Source organism: Scomber scombrus, chromosome 21, assembly GCF_963691925.1.
Source record: "Scomber scombrus chromosome 21, fScoSco1.1, whole genome shotgun sequence".
NCBI lineage: Eukaryota > Metazoa > Chordata > Actinopteri > Scombriformes > Scombridae > Scomber > Scomber scombrus.
The window spans coordinates 6542495-6556452 of NC_084990.1; the positions used below are offsets into that span (position 1 = coordinate 6542495).

General features: G+C 39.0%; 1 protein-coding gene across 1 annotated transcript; it reads left to right on the forward strand.

Annotated features, from left to right (window-relative positions):
- Positions 1–4483: 4483 nt before the first annotated feature.
- LOC134003626 (somatostatin receptor type 5) lies at positions 4484–5874 on the forward strand. Its single transcript, XM_062442880.1, has one exon. It carries the CDS (start codon positions 4836–4838, stop codon positions 5853–5855), a length of 1020 nt encoding a protein of 339 aa, XP_062298864.1. The 5' UTR covers positions 4484–4835; the 3' UTR covers positions 5856–5874.
- The last annotated feature ends 8084 nt before the right edge of the window (positions 5875–13958 follow it).

A 13958-nucleotide genomic window follows, 5' to 3' on the forward strand; every position in this document is an offset into this window, starting at 1 on the left:
AGATTCCAATACATTCATGTTTTCTGATGTTGAATCTGATGTATCTTCCAGTTAATTGTCATCCACTGTAGTTTTTGTCAAACATGCATTAATAAATCATAGAATTATAGAATTAAAGGGAAAAACAATATCCAGGCCCCACAGTTGCATCCTTTGATTAGTATATGATCCACATTTTCCACAAATATTAAATAGAACAATAAAAAGTATTTACAAGAATTTACAGAAATGTTCAATAGAAAAAAATAATTTAATTCTCATAAAGGGGCAAAAGTCAAGGGGATGAATTCTGTGACATTCTTTGAAGTGAAGTTTGTGACTCAAAATGTGGCATATCTTAAACGTCTCTATCCATCCTTATCTTTTTTAAGGGCAAATCTGTAAAATCTTTCTGCTTATTCTTCAATGCATTGCTATCTTTGCTGGATTACTGAATATCTGTTCAAAATGGCAGCTCCAGAAAGAAGCCCCTCGCTCTTTGATTCTGAGGAACTGACATCAAAACCTCATGTTTACCATTGATGTTTGAGATCTCTGCTGTTTTATGCTAATGCAACTTCAAAAACACCTGCATCGGAAATATCTCAATGTGACATCACGCTGCATATTTCGGACAGTTCTGCATGATAATAACAGGAACACACTGCCAAAGAATAATTGCTTATCAACAGTGGTACGGTGCCACAAGCCTCTATTACAGTGTTAGTCAGTTTAAATATTTTTAGTTGTGAGTGGCTGTCTAAAAATAACTGCTATTATCAACATAAAAGATACTCAATAAATCACCACTGGTGTATTTACATTATTTTGTGGCAGCTTCACCCATGATGAAACGCAGATGTTGAGGTGCAGTTGTGATCAATGTTCTACCACCATTTCTGTGAATATTTTTGATTTCAGTGTTGCAATTACAGGAAGCCAGATTTGTATCACTTATGTGTAACTCTAGATTTATAGTCAGTGTTGCCGGGAAACAATAAAGAGATGAAAATAAGCTGATACCCAGAAAGAATAAACAAAATAATTAGACTTGTGGACTCTCCAGATTTATTTTCTGGCTTCCTCTTACATCCAAGAATGCTGAAGGCATTTGGTGCAGAATGCCATGTCACATCGTTTACTGAAAATGCCCTCTTATGAAACAATTCTGTCAAAGCTAGAATAACACTGCCTGATTCACATTTTACTGGAATAATTATAGTTTTGCATGCAAACCGCAGATGGTCCCTGTTATTCATTTGTGGATAGTGTAGCCACGTTAGAATCGTGGATTAATGGATGGCAATGTTGGCCTATCAGTCCACCACTTTGATTAAACTATTGGATGGATAGCCATTAAATTTGCCAGGGATATTCATCATTCCTTGAGGGAGAATCTTAATGATGTTGGTTGCCCTCTGACTTTTCCACTAGCTGAAGCAGAGGAACATTTTCATCAATTTCAGTGACCTTGCTTACTCTTCAAGATGGACATTTTGTACAGACATTAATGGTTCCCAGAGGATGTATCGCAATGTCTTTGGTGAGTCCTTGTAGCGCCATCATGAGGTTGACATTTTTGGCTTTAAGTGAAATATCTCAACAATTATTGGATAGTTTTCCATGAAATTTCCTGACTTTTCATTCTATTTTTATTCATTTCATCAGGTTAAATTTCAGTTTGTCCAATATATTGGTTTACCACAAGCTTCAGTTGTATTTGATGTTAAGTGCTTATTGGTGAACTAAGATGTTGAAGACAATAAATATCATATCTGCTAAACATCTGTATGATTGCAACGTTATTAGGAGCATGTTAACATGTTAGCGTGCTGACATTTACTGATTTCATTGTGTAACCGAAGTTTCAATTCTACTTGGTCTTTCTTAAGCAAATTCAGCACATGTGTCAGATACTGTACAGTCTGATACACACATCCCATACCTCACAGTGAGTTACATTCTCAACAAGTTGATACCTCATTACTAAATACACACTTCCTGACACCAAGGGACACTCCATAATACTATACTTTATGGAGTATATCGGGAAAGTGTTGTAAGGGCTACAATGCAATGGACACATGGGCTTATGTTCATTTATCCATTGTAAAAACATGACAAACTAAGACATAGAAGACAATGAAGATCATACCTGCTAAACATGGTATGATAGCACTGTTATAGTGAGCATGTTAACATGTTAGCATGCTGACATTCATTGATTTCACTGTGTAACCAACATTTCGACCACACTTAGTCTTAAGCAAATTCAGTACATGTGTCAGATACTGTGGTCTGATACACACAACCCACATCTCACAATCTGTGACATTAACAATAAGTTGACATTTCATTACTAAATAATATATACTTTTTGACACCAAGGGACACTCCATAAAGACTATACTTTTTGGAGTATATCGGGAAAGTGTTGTCTCAATAACCCAACTTAAAGACGACAATCTAAAAGTAAGGGCTACAATGAAATGGACAAGTGGGCTTGTGTTCCCATTGTAAAAACATGTATAGTTAAGGTGCCAAGCTAAACAATTGAACAATATAAGGACTGTATACAAAGAACATTATAAAATCATTCAATCAATAGGGGGGGAGGGGGACGACACATTTCTAAGTACATATCATTCAATGTTAATTGTTTACCTCTGACAAGCTAACATTAACATTCAGCTCAAAGTACTACTGTGCAGACGTGCAGCCTCACATAGTGGTTAGCATGACTGTAGACTATTGACTTTATTTGGATTACATTTTGAGTTCCACAGAGTTTTCCTTTTATGCTCATCTGACCTGTGCAAGGGAAGAATACACTTTCATTTCTCAAGTATCAACATAACAAATAGCCACTCGAAAGGAGTACAGATTTCAATGCCAGAGAGCTGTCACAGTGTATGTGAAAACCTCTTCTTGTGAGCCCACAATGATCATGTAAGATTCTGAAGTGCACGGAAAGTCATTGTAGAAAAATAAGACCTGGCTACAGAGGCTACTTTCTGATAAACAGCAAAGTACTATAGCCCTTAGCCTTCACTTTGCCAATGTGAGAGATGTTATTCATTTGATTCCACATGGCTCGTCCTTTTGTTACAGACAGCCCTGCAGCACGTGGACGTGGATGCCAGACTGTCTCTCTGAACACCGCAGTGAAATACTGCCTGTGAAATACGAATCTGTCAAACATGTCCAAATTTAGCGCCAGGAAACAAAGTGTTTCCAGTGATGTTTTTATGGGGGGTAGAGAGGCGGTCTTCATCTTATGAAGTGCTACTCTCCTAGGGGTACTTAAACAAAACCTAATCAGGAGTTTAGACTACAAAGGCATTTTTTCAGTTAATTAGAACCATTTAAAAACCAGAGTGACGGTATATTTCAAGAAATCTCTAAGGAAATCTGCAGCATCTGATAAATAAGCTCAGATAAGCTGTTAAGTGCCTTTGAAATTAGATAGATGTGGATAAAGGTCAGAGAGTTGGGAAGAATTGCCTAGTTTTGAGTGAGCTTTGCTTGTGTTGATGGTAAATTGCGGCACATGCTGGAGGTTTTCTGGGGGACGTTCCTGGGGTATTCCAACAATGCGTGTCAGAGCAACAACAGGTCATCGTTCATCCACGGTCTTTAATCTTCACCAAACACCCCCCCACACACACACACACACACATACACACACACACACAAACACACACACACACACACACACACACGTTCAATTGCTCCCCTTCTACTACTTTCTCCATCTTTTCCTCCTTTTTCACATTTTTTGAAATTCTTCTACTTATATGTCCTCCTTTTCATGATAAATGAAACACCCTGGGAAAAACGAGGAGCAGTGTGGAAGGAGTTGCAGAAGCGAAAACAGCATCCCATGTCAAATGTCACAAAACAAAATAACCGAGAGTGGACTCCTCACAGATTTCCTGTGTTTGGGTTTTTAAAGGTGGGTGGCCCAAGTGACAAGATGTGAAGTGTGTGTGAAGTGTGTTCAGGTTTATTTGTTCGGGTTGTATTACTCCACCGCTGAACTATGAAAGAGCAAAAGAGGCAGAAAGGGAGGGAGAGGAGTGTGGTGAGACAAAATAGATGGAGGTGAGGGTGGGAGAGGGTGAAGTAAACAGAAGCAGAGGGGAGAGAAGAAAGGCTGGAAAGAAAAAGATATGAAAACAAGAGTATTGTAGCAGATGGGGCCAAGGGTTTACCTTGGAAACAGCGGTAGGGTAGAGGAACTGGGGGAGTACTCAGAAGGGGGCGTGAGCCAAGCTGGAGTTTATCACAGTCTCTGGAGACTGATGAACGAGAGGGGTGGAGGGGTTCCACACACACTCACACACACACACACAGAGCAGCAGACACACTCCTCATGCTCTGTGGGGGGAAGTGATATAAAAGGGCTCCCAGGGAGAAAGAGCGGTCAGGCAAGAGTCTGATCGGCTGTCCTGCTCATTTCCACAGCGCTGTGCATCACTGAGTGTGTTTACGTGAGTGTGTGTGTGAGAAAGTCCACATGGGCATCAGAGAAAAGTCTCTACCACAAAGGAATAAACTGACAGTTTTTTATGTTAAAGGGAACAGTGGTTTGGGAGAGTTGCTGAAGCCTGGCTGTTCTCAACCCTGAAAACGGTGTTTGATTTTCTCTTTTTTCAGTTCAGTTGTTTGCTCGTCAACTTCTGAGTACTTTTTACTTCCACCACGGGGAGTCAAGAGGTGGCTCTCGATACTGCTTTTAGAAGAATTTCACTAGAAGCAGAGATTTTACTACGTGTGACCTGTCAGCGTTCTGAGCATAATTTTGTTTTGTTTTTTTTCATTTTCCTTTTAATCATTTGATGCATTAAGGCAAAATGGACTCCTCGTTTTTACCAGATATAGACTACAATCAGACCTATGTGGATGAGCAGTTTTACGCTGAAGACAATATCGATGGTTTTGGTATCACCATGGCCATTCTCTACCTGGTGGTTTGCATCCTGGGACTGGCTGGGAACTCCCTGGTCATTGTTGCCATTTTGAAATTAGACAAAATGTCATCAGCCACCACAGTGTACATTTTCAACCTGGCACTGGCAGACGGACTCTTTATGGTTGGTCTTCCCTTCATAGCCAGCCAGAACTTCCAGAACCACTGGATGTTTGGCGACATTGCATGCAAAGTGGTCATGGTGCTGGACGGCATCAATCAGTTCACCAGCGTCTTCTGTCTGACGATGATGAGCATCGATCGCTACATGGCGCTTACTTACCCGCTTCGGTTCGCCCATTGGAGAACTCCACGCTGCGCCAAGATAGTTTCAGCGTTCCTGTGGCTGTTCTCGCTCCTGACTATTCTCCCCATGGCTCTTCACTTCTCAGCAGAACGAGGTCTGTGTATACCAGAACTTGTTTCAGGCACCTGGTGGCTCGGCGTCCTCTCTTACACCTTCGTCATGGGCTTCGCTTTGCCATTCACCGTCATGACTGCCTCCTACACAGCGCTGCTGCTCACTTTGAAGTCCAAACGGCTCCAAGCTACAACCCCAAACCCTGAGAGCCACCGGCTGGAAAAACAGGTCACCAAGATGGTGGTCGCAGTGGTGGTTGTGTTCGGCATATGCTGGCTGCCATTTTACACCTTCAACTTTTGCTCCCTGTATCAAAATGGCCTGGTCCTTACCTTTGCCCGGGCTTTTGAGGTTGTGGTCCTGCTGTCATACTCGTGGAGCTGTGCTAACCCCATCCTCTACACCTGCCTCTCTGAAACCTTTAGGAGGCATTTCCGCACCCTCCTCTGCCCCACCACCAAGACTTCTCCCAGCATGCAGTGCAACACTGAACGGTATGACCTTACCAACACAGATGTGCGGGATATCACAATTCTGGCATAGAGAGAAGACAAAAAACTGATACACCATGTAACTCTGTTTCCAGTAATGATGCACTGTATTGTGCTTTTCAGCTTCTATAAGCTGAAATACTCATCTGAGGGACAATTTTTTTATATGTCATTAAATCTCATTTTGCTTTTTTGGCTTCATGAATAGTTATTATTTACTCTACTTATCTTGAAAGCTGTTGAAGGTACATTATTTTCCTTGAAAAAAGAAAGCTATATATAAGCTGACTTAGATTTTCTTTCGTCCTATCGGACAAATCCGATTAATTGTCTTTCTGACTTTATACTATGTGTTTACAAGGTGTATATTGTGTTCATCACTGTCTGAAATGCAGTTGTTTGAACAGGTGTCTCAGATTTGGGGTTTTCAACCCACTTCTATTGATCACAGAGTGTCCTGTTCAAGTACTGACTGTAAATCTTACTACCAAGCCGAAGAGTTGACTCTGTCCTCCCTGTGGAAATAGAAGTGTTGACTTTGTGCTTTCCAGTTTGTCAGGAAGAGTTTCTTATGCCAAAAAGAGACTAAAAGGCTCATCAACAGCATAATTCAATTGGATTTAGAGGATTTACATAGCACACTCTCTTTCTGACAAATCCCAAGTCTTGATAATAGACCCATCCGCACTCTGTCTGAGTCAGATTCAGACTCACCCTTCAAACAACCTGCTCTATTGCACCTCCTCTTACACTGCATTTCACTGAACTGATTAAATGAGGCACAAGAGGGATGAAGTGTGGACAGGTGGAGTGTAAACAGTCTTAACATGGGTCACATGCTGCAGGCCAAGCACACACACACACAAACATACACAAACCCCTACTAAACAGCTGGATGATGTCCCAGCACTTTTAAAAGGTAGGAGGGCATCAGATGTGTCTTTGTGCCTGGGTGGCCATGTGCATGCACCTGTACACATGCATGTTGGGGACTGTGTGCGCCTCTGGCTAGCTGTGGTATTCTACTTGATCCTGACTTACTTAAGAGGATTTCCAAACCAGGCAAAAGCCGAAATAAAAAGTGAACTCTTTGAAATGAGTAAAAACAACCCATCACTTTTCTTGTCTTAAAATGTCTTCATTATCTGCATCGTTATTTGTTCTCGAATGAATACTTGCTTTTTGATGTTGGGTGAAAAGATTTAATCTGAAAATTCTCAGCAGTTTATGCAAGCAGTCTTGTCTTTAGCTTGAGCAATGTTGATGTTATTCAATGTCACTGGAAAGGCTTTCATAAAGTCACACAGTGGTGTGTAATCGATCAATTTCTGTGAAAATATAACAGTCACCTTGATCGAAATGATAACGACATGCTTTTTTTTTTGTTCATTTATTTCAGTAATGTGGTTTTTGGCTTTCCCTTTGCCTTTTCCTCTGGGGTTAGCACACGTCCAGGGTGATCAGATTTAAAGGAGAAAGATTTGAAAAACAAGTAGGAATCAGGTGTAAACACACCCAAGATGGATGGGTGGATCCTATTAACAGCACTTGGCTCAACACTAAACACTACCTTTACACAGATACTTGTATACCTTGTCAAAAGTGGATTGTCAGAATGTTTATCAGTGATGCAAATGTGTATAAATGGGAAAATGATGTGTGCGACAATCTGTATTTTGCTTAGAGAAACAATCTGATGTGTACTAAAGATTAACATTGTTGATAATACATTGCCGATTAACTCAACATAGCTGTATTGAGATTGTGAATCAAAATATGGGACTGGACATTATTAGATACTATATATAAGTGCTATTGTCAGATGTGATTGCTATATTGTTTGTAAATAAATATTTTTCTTGAGTTTTATCGTCATTTCTGCTTCCTACTATATATCTGAATAAAATACATGAAATCACATTATGTATTAGATTTATGAACAGACTTGAAAATGACCACCATGCAATTATGGTTGTTGTGTTAAGTATCTGCTGTAAGTACATTTACTCAAGCACAAATTTTGAGGTACTTCACTTAAGTATTTCATTTTTAATGCGACTTCACACTTCTACCCCAGTGAATTTCAGAGGGAAATATTGTTTTTTTCATCCACTACATTTTTAACAAGTGCAGTCAGGGATACGGTTCAGATTAAATATTAAAATTCCATTAAAAATATGCTAAAATGTGAAATCTATTTTCATTGCTAAAAATTGAACCAGTGGTTCCCAGCCTTGTTCACTTGTGACTCCCATACAAAAAAAGGAGAGTCCACTTGGCTCCCATTATCACTCTCCAGATGTCTATGAGTTGTTTGCAGCTCCACCAAGGAGACATTTCCTTTTTAAACATCTCACAATGCTTCATTTAAATAACAGTTTCAAAAATATCCAATATTTTAAGATGAAGCAAAGACTAGGAAAAAAATGATAATAGTACAGCTGATTTTTTTCTCTCTGTTCTAGCCCATTAATCACATCACAACCTCTCTAATGTATCATGGGAACTTTTGGAGCAGTGCTGACCTCTCATTTGGGGAACTCTGAACAATCTAAATGTAAAGTAGTTACAGTTTGCTCCACCTCAACCAGCTACAACAGTAAAATTCTGCTTACACATCCATGCATCAGTATTAACAATTTAATAGTGTAATATTTCATAATGTATCAGTCACAGGGGCTGAACAGGTCATTCGGCTTTCAATACTTTTCATATATTTTGATAATAGTATATTATTACTTTAACTTCTATTTTAATGCAGGACTTTTATTTTTTACTTAAAGGTACCTTGTGGAGTTTTTGTCCACTAGTAGCGCTGTAGAGCTGCTTTCATGAGGGGGTCCCTGTTCTAAAAGCCACCGTATACAGACTCTTTTGTAGAAAAATAGCAGGTTGTTCAAATGCTGAAATTGGCTGGTACACGTTTGGTTTTCCAAAATACCATGTTCCTCACAGGCTGCAAGATCAACAAACAAACAGGGTGTCTACACAACCCTCTACTCCGATTCTTTCCCCAAAGGGCCTTCTGTGGACTGGAAAGACTATAAATGTCAAGCCTGCTAGCTGAGACCAACTAGCAGACCCTCTTGTTTTTAAAAGAGCTAATAAACTCTGCCACATCCGTGGAAAGTTTTAAAGAAGCTCAAGTGCCAACGGCAAAGAAGAATTTGATGGACAGTGAAGTGCCAGAGGAGATCGAGTTCAGTGACACTAAAGCCTGAAACATTCACAACATGATATTATGGCACAGCACTGATTTTATCTCACAGTAAGACAGTCTTGGAAACTGTCTTGATGTGATACCATAAACATTTAAGGCTTGATTTCAAAATGATTGTATCAATTAAAGTTAAGGTTTAATGATTTGTATTTATCCCAAAAGATGTCATTTTAATAATAGACATCAAATAAAGTGTAAAATACCCCTGAAGGAAATTATAATTAACAGGTTTCTGGTGTCAGATTAGTATGACTAGAGTTGTGGATTTTGATAATGAAAGCTCTATTTCATGTTATATCTTTTAAATCTAAGCAGTTAATGCCTCACAGTGGGATACTGCAACTTTATAAATAGAAATGAGTAATAAGGTGTTCAGGTTTACCTGAGGGGGGTCATTGAGTTCTTGGTAATGCAATCTGTCTCTGAACATTGTGGTGGGGTGGGTGAGGTGGTGGAGTTCAGAGAAGGGAGAGTTTGGGGCATGTGTGCTACTCTGTGTCATATTCCCTCTGGCTCCACCTAACCTGAAGTGCCTTGGGATGAAGTTCTTTAAATGGCCACTAGATGCTGGCTGTTTGTCTCATGTGTGTCTTGGTTTAAATTATTATTATATTTTTTCATTAGAAAGATATCGAAGCCTTTAGTCCCGCTCAGAACAAAGCAGAAAATAGCTTCTTTGTGAGTCAATATGATTTCTTTTGAAAATGCCACCACAAACATGTCAAATGCCAAGACATATTTTTCTTTTTAACTTTCAAAAGGAAGCCAACTCAAAAACTGCAGCGCTCCATGGGGCCTCAGACGGGTTGAGTTAAGTTAAACTAATTTGTCAGCAAATTATCACAGCTTAAAAAGTACTTTAACTTTTCTAAAGTTTAAGACTTGGGTGATGGGTGGGGAATGTTTACATTGAGGTGTCTCACTGTACATTTCAGGTGTGGCTTTTGTTACTTGTTTATCCTCTCTGAGCCCCTCTCTCAGCTCCACCCAGGCTCCCTCTCGGTCACTTTAGTATTGATGTCACAGTAAAAAAAATAAAAATGGATGAATAAGAAGTGCCTTCAAAATGTGTCTCATGTTTCCTTTTTGAATTTCTTATAAAACTGTATTTTAGTCACAGCATTCATCTGACTCACATAGTCTCCATATTAGCGTCAAACAAATAGTTGCATGCATGATTAATTATACACATTGTAACTACAAAACGACGACAGGCCACTAATTAGTGAAATCTGTGAGGTTTTTAGTGTCACTGGTACAAAGAATTGATAAAGTGCAACAACAAAAAAATTCACTCAAAGTCACTGGCTTTGACTGCAGTCAAAACAAGTCACTCTGTCTTCTAACTTCATAGAGGTCAGGGGTCAAAACCTAGAATGTGAACAGTTTACAAAAGTGGCATAACTAATAAATAACACACAGGCAACTATTCAGTGAATTCTTTACAGCTTTACCGAGCTCAGACCACCATAGAACTAACACCATCTCCAAGAGATTATACTAATATACTAGATTGTTTTTCCGGTTTATATATTCTTGATAAATGTAATTGCTGAGTTCCATCTGTGGTGAGGTCTGGGCAACAAAAGCACTTCAAGTTTAGAGAAAGATTGTGGTTTAATTTGTTTAATTTCAATGAACACATTTGCTTCAAATCACTGCACACTTCTCTCTATATTGATTTAAGACAATGAACTTTCCCTGATCTTGAAAAGGTGTCTTTAAAAAGTTTAATAATGCTGTAGTTACGGCCAGCAGATACTGTAATGCAAGATCAGGTATTTTGGGACATTAGTTATCACTGAACATTTACCTTGCACATTCCGTATCAACATATTTGCGACTTGCCAGATCCGATAATTAACCACATTTTCTAATGATGTTGACAGAAAACGTAATTTAAGCGCCATTAGGTTTTCTTCTAAACATATTTTTTTCACTGTTGCAACTTAGTCAAACGTAACATCTAGCAAGCATGGTGGCTCGTTTTGCTGAAAAGGAACGTAGCTTTTGATAAGTCGACTGATAGTGAGATACGAGGATCGGTTATGGAGCAAGCGTCACGTAAACAGCTGGCGGAGGACAAATAAAGGAATGCTTAAGAATGAAAGAGTGGGGTTTTCCTGGTTCATTTAGAGTGTCTGTTTTTCCAGCAGAACATACTGTGTTATACAAAGCATTAGCAGCTTTTTAATACTATAAAAACAACTTACCAGCTATAAACCGCTGCACTGCACAATTACATGATCCAGCAAAACATGCGGTGTATAATACAATTAACAGCCATTCAATCAAATGTGCAGAAAGATACACAAGATGTATAAGGTATTGTTACTCCACAATCCAAAAGGTCACACTGATTAAAAGGTCTCAAGTGTATGTTTGTGTGTGTGTACTGTATGCATGTGTTGGTGGTAATTAAAAGCACTGGCCGACAGCAGTTATATTCATTGACCTCTTTACTCTGACTGATTCAGCCGTCACCCCCTACATGTAATTAAGACCAGATGAAAACTGCCGGAGAGGTTCTTCAATAAAGAATATTGATGGGACCCCTGAGAGAAAGAGAGAGTGCATGTGTGTTTCTGTGTGTGAATGTGAATTTGTCCATGACATGAGTGGAGGAGCAGACCAATAAAAGGTCAGTTCAGCCATTTACATATCCACTTGCTGTCAGGCATTTCTTCATCTCTTTCTCCATATTGCCTTTTCGATTGCCACCTTTCTTTTGTCTCCTCCTCCTCCTTCCCTCACTCACATAATTTCCCAACAAGGGATTCATCTTTATAATCTCTAATTCCTATTTCATATTGATTGTACAACTGGCCAAAATGTACATGTTTATGACAAAAACAAGCTGCTGCTGAGCAGGGGGACAGATGGAAATTGTTGTCACTCTGCTGTAACAACAAGAATGTGAAATATGAACTGAGTTAATGCTTTTTGCCATGACAGTGTTTTGCAATTTTTTGAAATTACTTTGACATCTGCTCAATGGAGAAGATGTTGGCTCCACTCAAAGGTTTGTACAGCACGTGTACAGAAGCAGCTTTGTTTTACTTGCTTAACTACACCTGCCCTTTGCCTCTAATTCCATTTTTCAAGGAGCATTACTGGGAACCTGAAGTTTCGTGCTTTCCAGCTGTTGTAGGAATTTTCAGAAGAAAGAAAGAATCTGGTCACTAGTGAAGTAGTTTTGAGCAAGTTGTTTAACATGACATTTGTACAATCTGCTATGTTTCCAAAGTTCTATTTATATTGCAGTGGTTTATTTAATTCGATTTCCACCAAAGCTCTGTGCTCTTGAGAAGGACATTTTGTCTTTTTTGAAGTTTAGAAGCCTTAAATTAATAAAATGCAGTCATTAAAAGTGGGTTATAATCTGCTGAAGGCATGGTTTGTGGTAAAGTCGATACAAGATGGTATTGTCAGTATAAAAATTGTAGTATCCGATGCTTGACTTTATTTTCATACCCACTCGATTTTATGATGCTCTAATGTGGTTGTGATCCATTAGTGTGGATTATTAGAAACACCTGCCGTACTGATGGATTAGACAGCTGCTGCTAAGGTTTGCATATAAAGAACATACACAATGTAGAAGAAAAAAAAACTCCTAATGCCTTTTTATTCATGTGACATGTGATGATTTAATTTGTAAGCTTTCATTTAATATGTATTGGTTTTACAATTTTGCATTTTTAAAGGTATCATTTCATATTTATTGCCCTTTTTTTTTGAAAAAGCTAAGGTGCAAGACAAAAGTGTTGATGTTTGTAAGTTAGATAAGAAGGAGACTTTAGCAGGGAAGCTAATGTTGGTTGTTCACTGTCTACAGATCTTGTGTTGTGTATCAGGATGCAATCAGGCTCAGTGTGACAACATTATTGCGTTATGCAAGATTTTATTTAGTGTATAGACATAAGGGAAAGTGGATGATGGAATGATATTTAATTGAAATTATGTAAAAGTCCAAAATGGACTAGTTTATGAAAAAACTAGCCCATGCATTCATTACTTCTCGGCTAGATTATTGTAATTCATTATTATCAGGCTGTCGTAACAGCGTAAGTCATTAAAGACTATCCAGCTGGTCCAGAATGCTGCTTCATGTGTACTGACAAAAACTACAAAAAGAGTTTTCATATTACTCCCATTTTAGCTTCGCTGCATTGGCTTCCTGTAAAATCCAGAATAGAATTCAAAATCCTTCTCCTCACTTTCAAAGCTCTTAATGGTCAGGCTCCATCACATCTTAAAGAGCTCATAGTACCTTATGTACCTACTAGAACACTCCGCTCCCAGCATGCAGGCCTGTTTGTGGTTCGTAGTATCTCTAAAAGTAGAATGGGGTGCAGACACTCTCTCTACATTTCAGAGTAGGCTTAAAACTTTCCTTTTTGATAAAGCTTATAGTTAGGGCCGGCCAGGCTTGCCTTGGATCAGCTCCTAGTTTACGCTGCCATAGGCTTAGACAGCCAGGGGGACTCCCATGATGCATGATCCTCCCGACCTCTCTCAATCCATTTACATTCATGCACTATTAATGCATTCACTAACTTAAAACCTCTTCCCCGGAGTTCTCTGTGCTCTCTTGTCTCACAGGTAGCCTGGGGGTGTCCACTTTCAGGAGGTTTCTTCCCATTAAAAGGGAGTTTTTCCTTGCTGCTGTTGCCAAGTGCTGCTCATGGGAAAATGTTGGGTCTCTTTAAATTATATTAGAATACAGTCTAGACCTGCCCTATATGTAAAGTGACTTGAGATGACTTTGTTGGGATTTCGTGATATATAAATAAAGATTGATTGACTGAATTAAAGAATTTAAAAGATACACTCCTCCCTGTTGTGTTATTTTTAATTTAGTGGCTCCTCTTGAAATATGTGGTAGTGCAATACTGTTACTACTATTGCTGCAGTATGTCAGTTCATATGATA